General features: G+C 54.0%; 1 protein-coding gene and 1 long non-coding RNA gene across 14 annotated transcripts in view; one reads left to right on the top strand and one right to left on the bottom strand.

Moving 5' to 3' along the window:
- The first annotated feature begins 957 nt into the window (after nucleotides 1-957).
- Bahcc1 (BAH domain and coiled-coil containing 1) overlaps nucleotides 958-19143 on the top strand; it is a 59428-nt gene continuing 41242 nt past the window's right edge. For 5 of the 13 annotated variants that reach the window (XR_001780012.2, XR_003949454.1, XM_011249048.3 and 2 more), the window contains exons 1-2: nucleotides 958-1195; nucleotides 4948-5345. Coding sequence is in view for 11 of the 13 variants with exons in the window: in XM_011249048.3 (XP_011247350.1) it covers nucleotides 5168-5345 (178 nt within the window). In the remaining 2 variants the exon portion in view is untranslated. Of the gene's footprint in view, nucleotides 1196-1696; nucleotides 1762-2156; nucleotides 2246-4075; nucleotides 4162-4312; nucleotides 5346-19143 lie in introns of those variants that run through there. The other 8 variants (NM_001347621.2, XM_030246038.1, XM_011249053.3 and 5 more) reach the window with 8 other exon arrangements.
- Gm11772 lies at nucleotides 3272-6124 on the bottom strand. Its single transcript, XR_001780401.2, has 2 exons — nucleotides 5668-6124; nucleotides 3272-4294 (listed from the first exon to the last, which is right to left on the bottom strand). It is a non-coding gene; the product is annotated as a predicted gene 11772 (long non-coding RNA).

The following is a 19143-nucleotide window of genomic DNA, read 5'->3' on the forward strand; positions in this document are numbered from 1 at the left end:
TCTACTTCTTGAGAATAAATAACATTTGGGTAGGCAACCAAATTCTAACCGAAATATTTGCTTGCAGAATATTTTAAAAGCGCTTTGATTCTGATTATGATAAAGAGAATTGTTTAGAGGCTGTTTTCCATTGTAGAGAGAAATTTGCGAATATGCAGGGACAGGCCCTGAGAAATGCTAAGCATGGTTTTCACACCATGACAACCACCCCTAAAATTATCAAGTGAAGATATTTTTAAAATCTAGGGGCTGATAGAAAAAGTAAATCCTTATCTTGGCAACAGAGCCTCGATTTTCATTTCGATTGTTGCTACGCTGCAAAGTGTGGCGGAGGGAGATAATAATTGAGAGCGGACAGATAGATGGCTGGCGAAGAAAGGTACATCTGCCTCTCGGGCAGGGGGAAGAAGGGCATATATGGAGCCTGTGGGCATGCCTCAGGCAGAAGTGTATTCCTAGTTTGGGTGGGGGGCGCCTGGGAGTGGAGGTACATCAGGGTAACTCAGAATCTGCGCTTGGAAGTTGGGCCTACGTGCAGCAGGTTCTGCCACCTGCCAAACAGACCCTTGGTATGGACAGAGCATCTGGTTTACAGCGTGAGGCTATTTCTTCTTTTTTATTTTGTGCATAAAAACAAATAAAAATGCCCCAAACCTTACACCTGACAAATTATGGAAAAACAAAACCACAAGTCTCCCCTGGACACGGACACCCGTTCTCACTATCCCTAGCTCCTCTCCCGCCCTGCGCCACCACATTCCCATTCAGCAGCAATGATCTGCGCAAAGGAGCTGCGCAGTCGCTGGGCTTGAATTAGGCGCCATCAGGCTTGGTAGTAGCCCTGCTGCTCCCTGATTGGCAGCTCCCTGGCCCGGCGCCAGCCTATTGGGAGGCCTGTTTACGCCGAATGAGTGGCACGAGCTCAGGGCCGTGGAGGGCCGAGCAGCCAATCAGCGCTCGGGCTGCTCCGGGCTGAGTGGCACGAGCTTATTAGTATGCAGGGCCCGTGGCTCGCCGCGCCGGGCTGCAGGTTTGAGAGCCGCTCTGGATGGGCTCGCTAGAGTCGTTGTTGTGGAAGCCGTGCATTCACAGTGCAACAGTCAGCACATTGAAAATACCAATAGGAATACAAACCAAAGTCACATTTACTGATTTAATTGTATTGCATTCAATTGTATCCAGGAAACAGCCTCCAGTAAGTAACTCAAATTGCTTTCATTTTTAATTTTTTTTGCTATTTTTATTATTTTATTATATTATTTTGGTTTTTGGGGGTTTACATTTTTAAGCAAAAGAAATTCAGGATTGTGATGTTAAATAATAGAGCTTCCCTTTTAAAATCCGTTATGATGTTGAAAGGCTTTTTTTTAAAAGATGGACTATATATATGAGTACGATATTTTTTCTTCTGAAAAATTTTATCGATCGGTTTAAAATTCCCCCCGTAATGCGTCCTTGCTTTGCTCTGAGCGCTTGTTGTCTCGATCGACACCCTGCATTAAAAATAAATTATCGAGACAGGACAGAGACCGCCAAGCTTCGTTCAGCAAGAGCCTCGCGGGTAGCCCCGAATGGACAGTCAGTGAGAGCCCAGTTCTGGAGGAACCAGGAGCGAACCCCAATTATTTGCTCCCCCATCTTACTCCCCTCCCCCAGCAATCTTGAATGGGCTCCGCCCGGTCGTTCCGTGGCGCAGGGAACGGTCGGCTCTCCGTGGCCACGGCTTTCCGGGCCTCAGTGAAGGGACAGGAGATTAGAGGGGTACTGGCAGGTTTTCAGGTTCCGCTCCCCACAGACTTAATTCTTTTCAGAACATTTCCCTTTTTTTCCCTCTCTGGGGGAGTTGGGATGGAGGAGGGGGGCTGAACAGTGGGGCGTCTTCATGCTGCGCGTTCTGGGCAGCACGCGGGCTCAGGCCAAGACCCGCGTGGCGTGGTCCGGGGACCGGTCCATTTCCCAGAGCGGGGGTCTTGCACCACCCAGTCCCCGTTCCTAGCTGGGCTGATGGGGGGGGGGCGGGTTTCGCAGGGAGCGGGTTGTGAAGCGACGCTGGAGCCATTCGCTCCCGGCGCGCTCCTGGCTGCGGCCTGGCCTTGCAGGCCCCATTGCGCCCACCCGCGCGGGAAACTCGGCAGGAGGGAGCCCACGGACTCCAGAGCTTGGCCTCCACCGGAGGACAAAGGCGTCTCAGACCCGGCGTTTCGATGCGAAATTTGAAAACAAAGCAAACCTTGAGGAGCTGGGGGTACGAGTGCTGCCCAAGCCTCAGGAGGGTGCACAATTCTGGGGGTCACGCCCAGCCACCCGGGGGAGGATTTCTGGGGTTCGGGTTCTTTAGCTGTGCTCTCGTCGTCGGCTCTCCGGCCGCGCGCGGCTCTCTGCCCGCTGCCACTGTTTCCTCTGGTCCAATCCTGCCCGGGGTCCATTGCGGTGTCTTGTACCGGGGTTTGGCTTGGGGAGGCCTCGGAGCCTCGGGACTCGGCGATCTGCTGCATCTCAGCTTCCGGCCGCGGCTCTCGGTCTGTGGCCTCAGTTTCTGCCCTTACTCGCTCCGTATGGAGCCGGCTTTCCCAGGCCCTGGGCGCGAGCAGACCGGGGCGGCGCGGCAGCTCTCGGGCAGGACAGAACACAAAGAAAAGTCCCCTCTAGTCCGTTCAGAAGCGCAACGGCGGGTACCGGAGACACAACCCACCCCTTGTTTGCGTAGAAAGTCTAGCAGGCTTGAGAGAAAGGCACGAACGAGCCGGCGATCGGCCCGCAGGGGGTGGAGAGTAAAGCCACTGCTTGAGCCCAGAGCCCGCGTCCCGAGAATCGCCGGCAGCCCCCACTTTCGCTCCCACTTTGAAATGTCTTACTGGGGGTGGGGGGCCCAGAACAAAAGCCCAGCGCACACGACTCCCCGGAGGCCGTCGCGAAGCCTTGTACCGCGCGCGCAGCCTCCGACCCCACTCCGGCCCTCGGCGCCTTTGAAGCGGCAGGTTCCTGACCTCCCTCCCCTTCCTCCTTTCCCTTTGTCCTGCTCGGCGCCCTCCGGGGCTCGAGAGGCGCCGGCCTGGGTTGGGGCGCGCAAGTCCCTCTCCATCCCCGGGCAGCCCATCCTCTGACCCCGGCGCCAACAACGCCTCGGCCTTGTTTGAGCCTTCCGCGCCGTGGCTATCGCCGAATAGGCCCGCGCGGTGGAGAAGCGAGTTATTTGTTGGACCCGGGGAGAGTGAAGCTCCCCAGAGGGAAGAGAGCCCCAAACCCCTTTGTATGCAGTTCGAGCACAAAGAAGTCTTTGTGTAGTCCCGTTTATTTACAATGCAAAATTCTCCGAATAAATATTAAAAAAAGCTTATCAGCTGAGCAAATATGTATTCACTTAATACATTATGTTTTCGGTTATAGATTAAATCAGACACAAAATAGTGTGCAAATAAGACAGTGTAGAACCCAGAGCATAAAATATAGCAATTTTAAATGGTATTTACGAAATAGAAAACATCTTAATCGCTTTGTTGTCACGGTGGAATGGCTTTAAAAAAGGTTTTGATTGTCTGCAAAGTTCACAGTTAAGAATATCTCCATTCTATTGGAACTGAGATGAAGTATTAAAACAATGCGTATTTCGGAAATAAGGAGAGAAGTATTCGAAATGGAGGAGGGCCGAGAGATTTTGGTCGCACGTGCATGGTGGTGTACAGTTTATTTCGCTTGCTGGGTTGCTCCTCTCAGAGTTGAAATTGTCTCCGATTTCGCCCGGGAGCAGACTTCCGCGATGGGAGGGGTAGAAGAAAAAGAAGAGGAGGGTCATTTTAAGCCGGCCCTGTCCGAGATGGGTCTGGAAGACCCGAGGACACGGGTCTGCTGGGACCCAGACGCAGGAGAAGGCTGAGCTATGCTTGGTCTGTGCTCCTTTGCAGGGTCGACCTAGGTGCCACGCGAAGACCAGCCTTGGTTAAGTGATCCCGGGCAGGCGCTGAATGGAGAAACATTGTGGCCGATTTGGGAGGCAGAGAGAAAACAATTTCTGACTCTCTGAGCCCCCTCCCTCCCAAACCCCCAATCCGCAGAGGAAGATCCTGGGCGAATTTGATTGGGGGGCGGGGTGATTGTTCCAGCCTCACCGGGAAGCTCCGGGCTCGGGGACAGCAGGCCAGGCACTGCGGCGTAGCGGCCCAGGTGATGCCGGTGGCGGTCGAGGGGCGCCCGGAGCTCCGGGACGCCAGTCTGGGGTTGTGGCACAATGCTGGGGGGGTGCGGGGGGAGGCGGTCCCACTGGGGCTGAGTGGGGGACGACATTCAAAAGAATGGACTGAAAGACGCATGGGGGGGGATGGGAGAGAGGAGAAAAGGAAGGTTATTTTAAAAAGAACTCTTGAGTTACAATCAATAAAATTACTCGCTTAATTAGCATGGTTATTCGGTTAAGCGGAATGTAGTAAAAGCTGGACTTCAGAAAGACGGGCGGGGGTTGGGGGGGGGCCAAGCGTGGACCCAGGGCTTTTTCCTCCGAGACACCTTTGGGCAGCGGGGGAGGGGAGAGGGTGTGCGTGTGTGTGAGTGTGTGTGTGCGCGCGCGTGCGAGTGTGCGTGATGGCTTCGCAGATTTGGGTTTTTATCACCCAGTGGAGCCAGCAGCCTCTTCGCAACGGCGCCTTCGCCGCAGGGACTCTCAGGGACCAGAAAGGGAAGCTGCGCGCAGCGCGGTTGGGTTGCCTCTGGCTCTTGCAGGCCAAGCGTGGCTCGGACGGTGCGTGTGTGCTCGCGGACCCGCGTGCTGGGCGGCTCCAATGACCCGGCGCGTAAGCGTGTGCAGTAGGGAGTCCTCCGAGCGCTCCCAGCCTCGCTGTCCGGTCTGGATGCCACTCGTGTTGGCGCGCGAGGAGGGGGCCGGTAGCGGGAGGGGCGGGTACCCCGGGCGAGAAGAACCCCTAGTCACCAAGTCTCTTTTGCTTGCCTCTGCAGACCATGGACCTGCACGGCGGTCGCCGGCTTGGAGCGCGGCCGCCCGCGGAGAAGCCCAGTCCGCCGGTGTGCTGACCGGCTCGGCTATCTGTGCCTCCGGTGACCCCGGACGCCGCCTCCCGCGCGCCGCTCGCGCACCGCCCGCACTCCGAGTCGTTCCCAGGCCCCGGCCACGCTGCTTGCTGGAGGCGGCGGCGGCGGGCCGGGGCCGGGGCCCGGCATGGATGGCCGAGACTTCGCGCCGCCGCCGCATTTGCTATCGGAGCGCGGGAGCCTGGGCCACCGCAGCGCCGCCGCCGCCGCGCGCCTCGCCCCCGCCGGCCCCGCCGCGCAACCGGCCGCGCATTTCCAGCCCGGAAAGTACTTCCCGTCGCCGCTGCCGATGGCTTCGCACACAGGTCAGTGTCCCGCCGGGACGGATGCGGTGCGGGAGGCCCTGCCGCAGCCGGCAACAGTGCCCAGTGCAAAGAGCGCCCTCCCCTCCGCTCCTCCGAGTAGTTCTCGGAGCTTCGGTTTCATTTCCCTGTGCAATGCCGAGCGGGCCGCGCTCTCGAGCTTGCTCGCGCCGTTTCCAGCAGCCTTTCCCGGGCTACCCTGGGTCACGCCGGGAAGCCCGAGAGCAGGCATCAAACCAAGCCTTCAACTCCCAGCCACCCTCCCCCCACTCCTTTCTGCAGAAGTAAATTCTGCGGAAGTCTCTTTTCTGCATTTTGCATTCACCTCGTTAAGACGTTCAGCGTCTGAGACTCGGTGGCGCTTTCTGCAGGGACAGAACGACTGTGCGGCTGGGGGAGGGGGCCAGGGCGCGTCCGGCCCGCGGATTAGAGAGCAGTGTGCGCCCGGGGAGCGCTAATGGGAACTGCTAGTGTAAGACGAGAAAATCCTGTTTCTATATAAAGCCTTGAAGTGTCAGGGCGAGAATGGGTTTGCAGGGGATGCATGCGCTTTAACAAGTGCCTTTGGTATCCTGCTAACGCCGAACTAAGCGTGGCCCCGAGTGCGGACCGCGCATCCCGCACCGCGGGAACTCAGAGCGGCGCCCCGCTCGGGATTTCGGTGCAGGCGAGTCCGTGCGCTTTAGCTTCAAGACCAGAGACCCGGAGTTGTTCTGATCATTCTCGGCACGCCCCCTTGTTGCGGCCCACTCATGTCCCCTTCCCCGAGGGTCTGTCCTTGGTAGCGCTGACCCGGTCTCTGGAGCGAAGCCGCAGCTGGCGGGGAAGTCACTGACCAGCGTGGGCGGAGCTGGGGGAGCCTGAGGGACTGCTCGTGGACCTGATGGGTCACCCTCGCAGGTCCGCTTGCTTTTGTTTACAGTTTATTCTAAACATCAGAAATATTATTTGCCGCTTTTATTTTTCAGTTTGGCAGTAACAGTTATTATTATTAGCTTGATGAACCGTGAATAGTAATAAAATTATATCTGCTTTAATGGGATTACAATTAGTTTGTGGATTAAAACGGATGGCAACGACAGGGCTAGAAGGGAAAATGTTGGAAGGGAAGGCAGTCAAGAAGAAAAAAATACATTTTCTTTTTTTAAAAAAAATTCTTGAAATTGCTTAATTAATAAAGAGCCCCCAGTTTTTCCCGCACGAGGTTAGTCTGAGTGAGAAGCCCCAGGCTAGAGTGGCCAGCCTCCTGTGGGGTCAGCCCCACACTGCCGGCTCGTCTTTCCAGCTGGAGCCTCAGCGAGCTCTGCCTTTCTCTCTGTGGATCGGTTTTCTTTCTTTCTTTTTTTTCTTTTCACCATTTTCTACCCCTTCTAGATTTATAGCTGGGAAGAGAAAGAAAAGTACTTGATTGAGCAATTGATGAATTTAAAATATCTCTTCCCAATATCCTTGTTGTTATTGTCTATTCTTACCAGGGCACTGAGATACTACCCACTCATCTCAGACCCACTGGGGAGTGGAGGGAGGGCTTTGACATGCTGGTGGCAGCAGAGGGGTCAGTTCCCAGCTTCCACACCGGCCTCAGCTTCTGGTGGCAGGCTGGGGAGGCTGAGTCTGCAGGGTCGAGGAACAGAGAGGAGGCCTCTGCCCTCTTCCTCCAGTGTTCAGTGCCCTCCACCCTGGTAGGTCACCGTGCTGCAGAGAGCAGGGTTTCCACAGTAGTAGCTAGGCTGGTGAGGGCTGTGCCCCCTGGGGGGCATCTAGGCCAAGCCCGGTCCCCTTCAGTTCAGGTCACTGCTGCCTCAGCCCCCTCCCCCCTCTCCCGCCCTTAGCCCAGCCAGCTCTTGGTCAGCAACCATTTCTTCCTTTTCCCCCTTGTTTCCAGATCTAGGTAATACCCAGTCAGGTGGGAGTGTGGTGAAGTGGCCTGGACCTTTGTCTTGCTCATGCTAACTTGGACCACGTGGTTCTTGGACTACAGGCCGCAGAGAGCTGTGAGAAACTGTACCAGGTCCTAGTCTGTGACCCCACACCCTTCCTGCTTCCTTACACACGGGGGGGGGGGGGGGGCCCTAGAGGGCTCCCTCTTTCAGTGCTAGAGGGCCATGTGTCTCCTGCTTCCCGAGGCCCAGTTTCCATCCCCTTGGGTGCCGGAGGAACCTATTGTGTTTGGAGATGTTGGGATGGGAAGCCTGTTGGGGCTGGAAGCCTTTTGCAATTGTTAAGAGGCAGGATAGCCAGGATTTTGCATTCATTCTTAGAATCTTGCTACATGTATTTTTAAAGCAGTAGTTATATCAAGATCCCTGTACTTTAGTCAGTGTCTGTGTAGATCCTCATTTAGAGAGGGAAAAAGATGGGATGAAGTTAAGGAATTTGTCTTTAGATCTTGCGTGTGGATTTTGTGTGAGGATTTCCAAATGGCCACCTTCTCCTATTCTCCCTCTCCCTGTGGATAGCCTTGGCCCACAGGCCAAGGCTGCAGTAGTCCAACCTGCCCCTCCCAGGCCCAACTGCTGAGAGCAAAATAGCTGGGGTAGAATCTTCCCTGAGTCTGCGTAGGATGCAGACAACCGGGCTGCGGCCCCGTGGCCCGGTTCCCCAGGAATGGCTTTCTTGTATGCGCTCCCCACCTGCCTGCTCAGCCTGGGCTAAGGGTCTCTCCACTTCCTGCCCTCCTTCTTTCCCACCTGGTATGTCGATGGTGTCAGCTTGCGGGACCCTACGGGGCGGGGGCGGGGGAGGGGCGGGGGGGGGGGATGATGGAGATGGGTTCCCGGGAGTCTTCCATTGTTTTCCCGAACTGAAACTGCCGGTAGCTTTACATCCTAGCTGTAGGTTTATGGTAAAGAGCTGCTCCCTTAACCTTGTCACTGAGAGGTGCAATTAAAATGTTTGGAATTATTATTTTTAGTTCAGTGTTAGATTTTTTTTTTTGTCTTTAATACAGATGGTCCGGAGGAAAAGCTGTGAAATCTAGGGATGGGGGAAAACATACAAAAAAGGAAAAAAATCAACATGAACTAATCTAGGTTTTTCTCCCCCGTGCTCCTGCCTGCAGTTGCTTGGGGGATCTCTTCTCTCCCCGGGAACGGGTTTAATCAGGAGGCAGCTGGCTCGGGGAGAAACTCGGGAGCCTTGTGCTCGGACGCCCCTCCCCCCTTCCGGCTGGGTCAGCTCCTGTCCTATCCTAGAGCTCCCCCCTAGGGCTGGGGCTCCACCAAGGGGCTGGTTCACTTCTTGGTGTGAATACTCTTTGGACTCTTCTCCACCCCCTTTGGCTTTGGGATGCGATTTAGCTTGGCCTGTGCAGCCATGTGTCTTGGCTACAGCTTTGGGGGGATTCAGGCAGGCCCTTTCTGTAGGGAGACTGCCAACCTATTTCCTGTTAAAGGCGCTTTGGATGACCAGTCTCTAAAGTAAAATAAAATTACCAACCACCCAGACTCCGCCTAGCCTCATAGATTTAAAAAATAAAATAAATAAAAAGACAATTTCCTGTGTGAAAAAAAAAAGAAAAGACCCCATCAAAGGTGTCCCCGCTCGTCATGTGGGATTTTTTTTTTTTGTAAAGAAAAAAAATACATTTTCGTAAATACCTCATTAACTCCACTGCACGATAGAGTGTCTCTGCAGCAGTTACCAACATTAAGTAGGTGTGAAAAGAGTTACTTTCCAAGCTTCTACCTATCCTGCTCCCTCAGTGACAGAGCTAGACATCAAAGCTGCCGCTGTACCCAACGGAGCCGCGGGGATCCGGGAATCTGGCGGCTGCATAGACTTACTTGGGCCGGCTGCGGCAGCCGCGCCCGCTCCACCAAAGCTGTTTTTGGAATGTGGGTTTTTTTCTCAGTGGGGCCTAGGCTGCCACCATGTCTGATTATTCCTATAGGGAAACATCGAGTCCTCCGGTGGAATATCCAGGGCACGTGAGCAATAAGGCGAATCGGTGGCCGGGGCAAGGGTGACACAGTGCAAGTGGCACATCTCCCCGGAAAATACCGCACCCCCAAACACTACTCAGTTATTCTTAGAAATCTCCCTGGGTTCCCTGTGAGACAGGGTTCAACAGCCCGCACAGACAGGACAAAAAAACGCATAGGAGGCAGTTAGGATAACATGGATGTGGCTAAAAATACCCTTCAGAAACACACATAAAAAAGCCAAATCCAACAACAGAACGAGCTAAAAATATTCCAGGCTTTGGCAAAGAGCACAGAGTTAAATAAATTATACAAGAGCCATTCATGGGAGCAAGTTGACTTTCTCTCTTACGGGAACTTGGTTCAAGCTAATAAAAATAATAATTTACTAGCCACTGAGCTTTGCGTGAGTTTAAATTTAATTGGTGGGGCTTCTGGCGTTTGTCACTTCTTGGCGATTAGTGGGCTTGCCCTGGCCTAGGGCGGGGGTGTGGTGGTGGTGGGGGTGCCGAGGCCAGGGTCCCAGGCATCAGAGAAGGGTCTCTGGGGAGCAGAGCTCAGTGCTAATACAGGAGGCCGGAGGAGGCAAGAAGCTGTTTGGGGTTCTTCCAGGAAGACAGAGAAGGAACAAGCCAAGCTTGGCTATTTTAATTTGATAAATGATTGTACACCTTTAAGAGTGTGTTTTAACAATCAAGATACACTCCAGCAAGTTGATAGGATGTTCGCTGTCAACTTACATATGTCATCAGAGCGGGCTGTGAACATAAATAACGCGGGAGCTTCAGGATGCTCTCGGGCTCTCAGGGGAGGCAGCAGGTCGCACCCCAATCTCTCACACCCACACCCATTCTCCCTGTCTGGGTCTGGAGGTCCTAGCCAGAGGAGTGAAGGGATGTGGGAATGAATGTGTCTTTCTATTTGTGAGATTTGGTCAGGACCATCCTCTCTGAGGAGGCTTTTCCCGCCAAAATAAAAGGGACCAGGACTTCTTGTTCAGAAAAACCATGTGGAGTTAGGCAGTGGATTTTTAAGTGAATCCAGTTTCCTGGCATTTTAAACTTCCACTCTAATGTGAGTGTCAGGGTGGCATCCTTGGCTCTTGTTCTTCCCCAACTAAATACCCCCAACTCCCCATTCTACTGACCCCTGTAACTCCCCAAGGACTACATTTCCCAGAATGCCTTGGTCTAGCTCCAGACTCTGAGCCTGGGACCCTCTGGGTCCCTGAACTGGGAATTCCCAAGCACAGATGATAAAGTTCAAGCACAGCCTCTGGGAATCAGGGCTTTCCGGGCAGCGGAAGGGAGCCATGGTGGTCACCCCAGTGCCTCTTTGCCCTTCTTCCTCTGAGGCCCCAGGAGTACTGCCTGTCTTCCTTTTACCACAAACATCTGGCTATAAGTCCCCACAATGGTATATTCTGCCCTATTCCCTGGATCCTGTGCAGAGGCCTTGATTGCGGAGAGCAAAGTCCCAAGAGAGTTCTTCACTAACCCTTCACCCCTCCCCCAGCTCAGCCTGTACCCGAATCCCCCTTCAGAATCACATTGGAGGGGCCTAGTGGCCCTGTCCTCAGCCTGGCACAGCAGGGGAGGTCTTTGCCTATGGAGTCCTTGAGGAAATGCCTTCCTGAGTTATTGACCAATATGACTCTGGAGATTTCCCAAAAGAATCCCAGGACACAGCTGCGCCTCAGGCCCTTTGGCAGGCAGGTCCCAGAGCTCCTTTGTCCAGAGGTTCTGAAGTCCCAGATCCTGCGGGGGAGGTGGCCTGCCCAGGAGGCCTCCAGGTTGGGTGTGTGTAGCTCCTCAGTTTCAGACAAGTGGTGAACTAGCTTCAGAATTCCAAGCACGTGCCTTGTCTCTTTGGCAAATTAGGTGACTTACTCTGTCCCATGTCCAACCCCTTTGCCTGCCAGGGAACGTCTCCCCTGGGGTTCCTGGCCCCCATTAACCTCTGGGACCTCATTCTCCTCCCCAATAGACATGGTGTAACAAGCAAAAAACAGAATCACAAGCACCGTGCAAGGCCTAGAAAATCACCTCACAGCCCTGCCGTGCCGGGAAGGAGCAGGGCCTCGAAGGGCCTCCGGCATGGGACGGCACTCCGCTTTGGCTCCGACGCTCTGCCCGCTGACGTTTTTATGGGATAATATACCGTTTAGATCACGCAGGCCTATTTGTCAGTGGGCTGCCCCTGTTTGTCGTAATATATAATACCACTGCCTCCTGTGGCCCTGTGAGCAGCTGCCACTGCAGGCGTGGGGCGTGGGCTCAGGGGAGGTGTCGGTGGGTGCTGAATAGGGGGACGCCCTTGCCCTGGTTCTGGACCAGCTCTGGGTTCACAGTGGACCTCACGCCTGATGGGGAGGTGTCCAGTGTCCAGGCTTAGAGCCGCCGAGCCGCTGCTTGTAGGCTGCAGCTGCAGCTGTCTACATGATTAGATTCCAGATTCTGTGGGCCAGGAAACATCTCTTTCATTCTGACCTGGGGGAACAAACAGGTGGGTTGGCTCCTGTCCCTTCTCCTCCCACCCCCAGCCCCAACAAAGAGTCCAGTGTCTATAGGGGAAGGCTTTTCGGCTGGCCGGAGGCACTGCTCATTCTGAGTTATTGGTAGAGTATCCACTGTGTGCCTGGAAGGGGGAGGGAAGGGCAAACAGCACAGCCCACTCCTTGGAGCAGGGATGTGGAAGAGTTTAGCAATGAGGGGGACAGTGGGGTGGAAAACAGGTATGGTCCCCAGGCAAGGCTTCTGAACAGCACACAGGGGTGCGCAAGGCAAAGAAGAGCATGATAAGAGGTGTGATTCTGGGGTGCCCTGCCCCAAGAGCAGAACCTTACTGTGTAAGAAAAGAACCAAGCAGGGCGTGGTGGCGCACGCCTTTAATCCCAGCACTCGGGAGGCAGAGGCAGGCGGATTTCTGAGTTCGAGGCCAGCCTGGTCTACAAACTGAGTTCCAGTTCAGCCAGGGCTACACAGAGAAACCCTGTCTCGAAAAACCAAACCAAACCAAAACAAAAGAAAAAAAGAAAGAAAGAAAAGATCCAGCTGGCTATAGTCCTTGTGCAAGAGTGGGCTCTGGGTCCATGGACACTCATTCCTACAGCCCGATGGGGGTGGGCTCCTCTGGGCCAGCAGCCCTGGAGTGGAGCAGGGTGGGGTGGGGACTGCATTGAGGAGGAAGTAGGAGCCTGAAGTGGGCACCCAGGACACCGTGGGGAAGGAGCTTCCCTTTAGGGTAGGTTCCGCTTTAGGCCTGGCAGGTTTGTCCCCCCTTTAGAAGCAGAAGCCCAAACTACACACCTGGACATAGCTTCCCAGCCAGCAGCTGGCAGGTGAAGTGCACGCATGAGCAAGCACACACACACACACACACACACACACACACACACACAAGTGTACCTGTGACAGTTCACACCTGCTCACTGTTCTTAACACTTTCAGGTAGGCCTTTTCACTGGTGCTGACATTCACATTTGTGCTGGCTCCTAGTGGCCTTCAGGGAATCACATTCCCGTGGCTGTGGCAGAGCTGGGTCATCTGGCAACGGTGGGTCCTTTTCCTCTAGGGCTTCCTGTATCACCTGCTCCAGCCTTTGGTTTCTGCCATCTTCTGATGGAGCAGAGCTGCAGGCCCCATAACCCTCTATGGCACCACCCAAGGCCTCCCTTAAAAGTGTGCATGTGCGGTGAGCCTCTTGCCTCTCTGGGCTCCCCGGGAAGTTGGCTTTTCCCTTTCCTGAACTCCTTTTGAGCTGACCATAAACAGGTTGAGTGAGCCTATTCCCCTGTGTCAACTGCTGGTCGGTCCTCACCTTAACCCCCTGCCAACCCCATGCTTGGCCACTGGACCTGGAAATGCTGCCTCGGCTTAGCTCTGCTGTCTCCCTCTCAGATGCTGTGTCTCCTTCATCCAAACCTCAGATGCTGTGTCTCTTTCATCCTAAACACACACAACTCGGTGAGGTCTTTCCCAACAAGCTTTCCGCTGTTTCTCTCTTCCTTCGCCTCTCCACACTCCTCTGTCACTCTTTCTGTTCGTGGTCCCTGTACCTGTCACAGGAAGGACCCACACTCAGCCTGCCCTGACTTAGCCCCTTGCCTCACCCCTCCCTATGCAGGCCCCTCTGTCCCTGCCAGTTCTGTATAACAGAGTAGCTGCTCCCCGGTGTCCCCGGGTCACCTTGTGGGAAACTCGTCTGGAAACCAAACCCCCTTTTTGAGACTTTTTTTTTTTTACAACCCTTTGGGTATCCTAAAAATAAACTTTTAATTTTCTTTAAAGTAATACTAAAATCAAAACTAGATTAAATCACAACACATCTTAGGCTAACCCTGAACAAGCCCTTATCATTTCTAAATGCAGATAAGAAAACAACAACAACAAAAAATTGTACACAGCACCATACTTGTCTTTTAAAACACGGCGGATTTGTGGTCAATAATAACAAACCAGAATGATCAAGTCCAGAAGGGTCTTCAATAGGAGGTGAGCAGGGAACACCTTCAGATATAGACTAGGAAGGTGGGGGCCACAAGGATGTTAGGACCCGCTGGACCCTCACCCTGGCAAGCGTAGGACACTGGGTGCTTCATACCTCAATCTGTGCTTCTGTCTTCTGCAGAAGCAGCTCTGTCCCCTTTGTTGCTGGCCACCCTCTAGTGCCTCCCTGTGCCTTCTTGGGGGTTCTCTGTGTGCTCTGGGCACTCTGTGAAGGCTTAGCCACCCTATGGTGCTGTCTCCTCAATGTGTATTCATTAGCTCTTGCAGGATGGTTAACAAATAGCATCACGTTATCCTCGACGTCGGTAGTTCCAAGTCGCAGATGCTTATTATCTCAGATCCTGTGGGTCAGGAATCTGGGGCACAGGGTGGCTTGAAAGGCAGGTAGCTTGCTTACCGGTTCTTGCTCCTGGGGCCGTCAGGCATCCTTCAGCAGGACAGCATTTTTACCCAGAGCAAACAAGAGAAGAGGGCAAGTTGGACAGAGCGCAGTTTCCACAAGCTCCCCTGGAGGTGATGGCCCCTGTCATGCAGTTAACCTGAGATCCCACCCATACTTGTGTGCGTGTTGGGGTACAATGGGGTAAATGCCAGAAACACTAGAGACTATCCTAAGCACTCCCATGACCATACCAGGCCCCTCCACCCCTCCTGCCCTGGTCTCCGGGTGCACCCCTCCCGCCCTGGTCTCTGGGTGCTGGCTTACAGAGACTTCTTCGGCTTTCTACCTTCAGATTGAAGCCTCTCTTCTCACTAAGGCCTTTCTGTCTCTCAGCCTTGTTCTGGCCCCTAGGCCTCTCAAAGCTGACTCCACACACACCCCACACCCCACTTCTCTGTCCCAGCTTCTCTGGATCCCCCAGCATTTCTGTAGACCCTCATCGTGAGCTGTCCCCGCTCCACGGGACTCTGGGGACACCTGAAATGTGTAAACCATCCCTTCTCCCAGTCAGAACACTGCTGTCTGTCTGTCTGTCTGTCTGTCACAGACCCAGCAGCCTGAGCCCTGACAGAAGCTTGTTCCCTAACTGTGCCTCTACTTAGGGGTCTGTGTGGTTTGTGTGAGAGAGCGAGCCAGGCTGCAGATCGAGTGCAGAATCTCGTGGCTTCCCCAGATTGCAGGCAGGGGCAGGGTGAGTGGGGATGAGGCTGGAGCCACACAGGCACTCAGAAACCATTAACGACGAAGCTGGAGTGGAACCTCCTCTGAATGGTGCATGGGCCTCGTTCTGTGATCTGGACAGCAATAGTTCGTGTCCTCTGATATGGGCAGAGTTTTCTCCTCTAGTCTTCCTTTTGCCAGCTGTCTGCCCAAGTCGGGTCAGAGTGTGCCCCGGGCCACCTTGGTACTTCCCCATCTGACCTTGAGCTCATCTAGGCTCCAGAAAAGGCCCTAAGCAGACCCCCACCATACCCTTGGCCCCCACTTCCCTGTCATAGGCAGCTGGCCCTGAGCCTGATGCTACAAAAAAACTAATCTGAGCACCAGTGTACATACATCTAGGTGTCAATCACGGTCAAGCTCCTCCTCCAAAGCTGCTGGGGTGGGGGGTGGGGGTGGGGACACTTCCAAGGACTGTATGCTACCTTTTCAGCCCCAGCACTGAACCCCCAGCCCCAGTGCCTTCAAACTCTTAAGAAGGCAGGGTAGGAGTCCAGTTGGTGCCTTACCAACCCTGCCCTCAGAGCAGGAGCTGCCCAGCATATCAGGGGCTCAGGGAGGCCATTTTCTTGCTTTCCCACTGTATGCATCAAGGAGGGATTTCTTCCTGTTGTGACCCCTGACCCCATGACTTGTCACCTGTGGCCCAGCCTGCTCTGGAGAGTTAAGAGTGGTACTGGTGGGCGGTGGTGGCTCACGCCTTTCATCCCAGCACTTGGGAGGCAGAGGCAAGCGGATTTCTGAGTTCAAGGCCAGCCTGGTCTACAGAGTGAGTTCCAGGACAGTCAGGACTACACAGAGAAACCCTGCCTCAAAAAACCAAAAAAAAAACCAAAAAAAAAAAAAGTGGTACTGGACTTCAGGTCTGTGTGTGTGTTCGTGCATGCACACATGCGCATATGCGTGTACATGCATGCGTGTATAGTACCAGCTTCTATCTACCAGGTCTCTTGCTGGGTCCATGGAGACCCCTCAGGCTGGCCTCCTCAGATGCCGGCTCCAGCTGTCCATTCTGAGGCGCTTGGTGCTGTGGGTAGGACTTTTCTCACCTTACAAACTCCCTCATTCAGTCACCAGAATCCTAAGAAATCACCATAATTCCACCTTGGAGTTGAGGTGTGCATTTCACTCATAATGTCCTTAGAGCCTAAGGCCTTGTGTCTTTTCCATGCTGAAGGGAGCAGGGACAGACAATCTGCCACAGCGACAGCGGCAAGGCTCTCAGAAAGCATCCCGCACCAGAGAGCAAGACCCCCAGCAGTACAGCCTTCTCCTGAGATAGGAAAGATGTCAGGCACAGCCTGAGTTCTGTGCTCCTTAGCCTCACTGTGTGGCGTTAGCTGTCTGATCTCTGTGTCTCCACCGAAAGCTACTTGCTGGTACCCTGTGCCTCTGAAAGAGGGTGTGGACTCACAGGCAAGTCAGTGTCCTCAAGGGCTGAGCAGTCCCCACCTCTGCTCAGCAGCCTGGCAAAGTGATGCAATCTTGCTGAGAAGTGACCATGGATTCTCGCTAATCGGATCCCCAGACCTCTGTCCCGCTCTGTCTGGGCCTGTGGAGTCTCACGAAGCCTTTCAGTGCTTGCTGCACACCCCAGTCTCTCTCCTGCATGAGCTCTGTGCTTCTGGGTTTTCAGTTCTTCCCTCTTCACACCTAAGCCTGGAAGGTCTTCCTGAGAACCAGGACCTGTCCCTAGGAGAGCATGCCAGAATCAGGCAGTTGCTTCCTGCTTTTCCTCGCCCAGTATCCTGCTTTCTGGAGCAGAAGGCAGCTGTGTTGCATGCTTCCTTCCCAGGCCTTTCCCCTTCCTTTCTTATTGCAAGGTCCTTGTGCGCTGGGTTAGCCTAGATACGATATCTGGTACCAGGCCAAGCACTGCAGGATACAAATGCCTGCTCGGACTCTTGGACATGCAGCAGAAGGCTGAGTGGAGGGTCCTGTGGTGGTGAGGAATCTGAGACGGGGCATTTACTGGGAAGGGGTCAGCCAGGGCTCTTCAGTAAGAAGAGGAGTTTGGGAGGGCCACCAGTGATCAGTTCCCTCTGAACAAGAACACAGTATGAGTCTCAGTGGCTGGAGACAGCCGTACCTGAGGCAGTTGTCTGGGAAATGACACAATCTGGCACTGCAGTACAGATCCTCAACGCCCACAGCCCTGCAGCATCTCTGTAGAATATAGCGTCCCTTGGCCTCCAGGGGACTGGCTACAGCTATGCCAAGTCAGGCTGGGATCTCGGCTCTGGGTGCCTTCCTTCCCAGTTTTCAGGACAGATGGTTCCTGTAGTCAGCTGGAATTCTTTCAGCTTAGTGTGGCAGTTGACCCAGGGCCAGAGGCCACCATGTGCATGTCTGTCCCTGCTCCTGTATTACCTGCTTAAGCTCTTTGACACGGATGGGCCGGTGTCTGCCCTGCCTAGGTGTGAGGTACTAGAGAGGTTTCATGGACTTCAGTCTTGCTAGGTTGAGCAAGGATAGGATGAGTCCTCCGTCCTCCAGGAAGTACAAGCCAGCCCAAGCTTCCGGACTTATGGCTTGCTCCAGGGAACCGTGGGATGGTGTCTGGGGGACATGACTGGCCCTCCCTCCCCTCTGGCAGATGGGGTACTCCACACTTCTCAGATAGTCAGTGTCAGCCGGGCAAGTGACCCTATACTTCATGTATCAAGGGGGCTTAGGAGTCTGACTTCCGGGGCTAGAGAGATAGCTCAGTGGTTAAGAGCACTGACTGCTCTTCTGAAGGTCCTGAGTTCAAATTCCAGCAACCACATGGTGATTCACATCCACCCGTAATGAGATCTGATACCCTCTTCTGGGGTGTCTGAAGCCAGCTACAGTGTACTGATGTATAATAAATAAATACATCACAGAAAGGTTAACATGCACATGCCTTTAGTCCCAACTCTCAGGAGGCAGAGACAGGTGGCTCTCTGAATTTGAAGCCTGCCTGGTGTACACAGCGAGTTCCATGACAGTCAGAGCAAATACTGAGACACTGTCTTCTCAGGAAAAAAAAAAAAGAAAGAAAGAAAGGAAGGAAGGAAGGAAGGAAGGAAGGAAGGAAGGAAGGAAGAAAGAAAGAAAGAAAGAAAGAAAGAAAGAAAGAAAGAAAGAAAGAAAGAAAAGGAATCTGACCTCCAGCAAGAAGTTAGTCCGTCCAGTTCTTAAGTGCCCTATGCAGCAAGGCAGGCCAGTTAGGAGAGCCACAGCATACAAACCTGTTGCTCTGGAGCTGGGCCTGGGGGGACACCTAGTGTAGGTCCCTAGCCTCTGGGTGCTGGAGAGAGAGGGTAGCGGGAGAGGGGCTAGGAACCACAGGCAGAATAGTGGCACCAGTACCAGGGATTTGCAGCGGTTCTCTTTGTTCCTGTAGTGCTGTGGGTCTGGGCGGTGGCTTTCCATAGAACCATCACACTCTGGCTGTGGGCCAGAGAGGTCCCTGCCACAAGGACACACACCTTGTGAGCATGAATGGAGGCTGGTGTCACACCGAAGGACCTGACTGGAGCTGCCACCAGGAGCTCTAACTTCCCCTCCCCCATATCCTTAACCTCCCCCTCCCCCATATCCTTAATCTCTCAGGTTGCCCTGTCTATGCAGCTCCTGTCACCAGTGTGGGTCCTGGATGGGACAAGGGGTTACATAGACAATGGTCCGCTTGGCAGAAGGGGAAATCCAGCCAGCCTGGTGATGTCATTGCCCACAGACACTCAACTAGGAAGAGTGAAAGTTTTCTATGGATATTAATTCCATGGAAACGCACGCTACAGGTAGCATGACCAGGTGAGGGTCCGTGTCCCCATGCTGGTATCCTTTGTCCTCCCTGAGTGGTTGAGACCGGCCATATTCAGGGTTACCCTTAAGGGTTACGGGCATGGCTGAGAGGCTCAATACAAGGGAGGGAGCAAGGCGGGCGTCCATAGCTGGATCAGAGTTTCCAGCCCTGACGATGGGGCCGATGCTTCTCTGAGAAGGGACTCAAGCATGTGAGTGTGCATTTGTAGGTCCCTGAACGTGTATGTATAAAGGTGTTTGTGTGAGTGTATACTGTGAACATGGATGTGAACAAGTGTGCATGGGTGGAAGGCCCTGATAAGCTACAATGGGGTGGTCTTCCTTTATGTGGCTGGCTTATTTCAAGACACTGGGAAGGGAAGTGCCTGTTTAGTAGTGGAAGCTCTCCAAGCTGGGGGGTGTGGCTCCCAAGAGTG

Source organism: Mus musculus, chromosome 11, assembly GCF_000001635.26.
Source record: "Mus musculus strain C57BL/6J chromosome 11, GRCm38.p6 C57BL/6J".
NCBI lineage: Eukaryota > Metazoa > Chordata > Mammalia > Rodentia > Muridae > Mus > Mus musculus.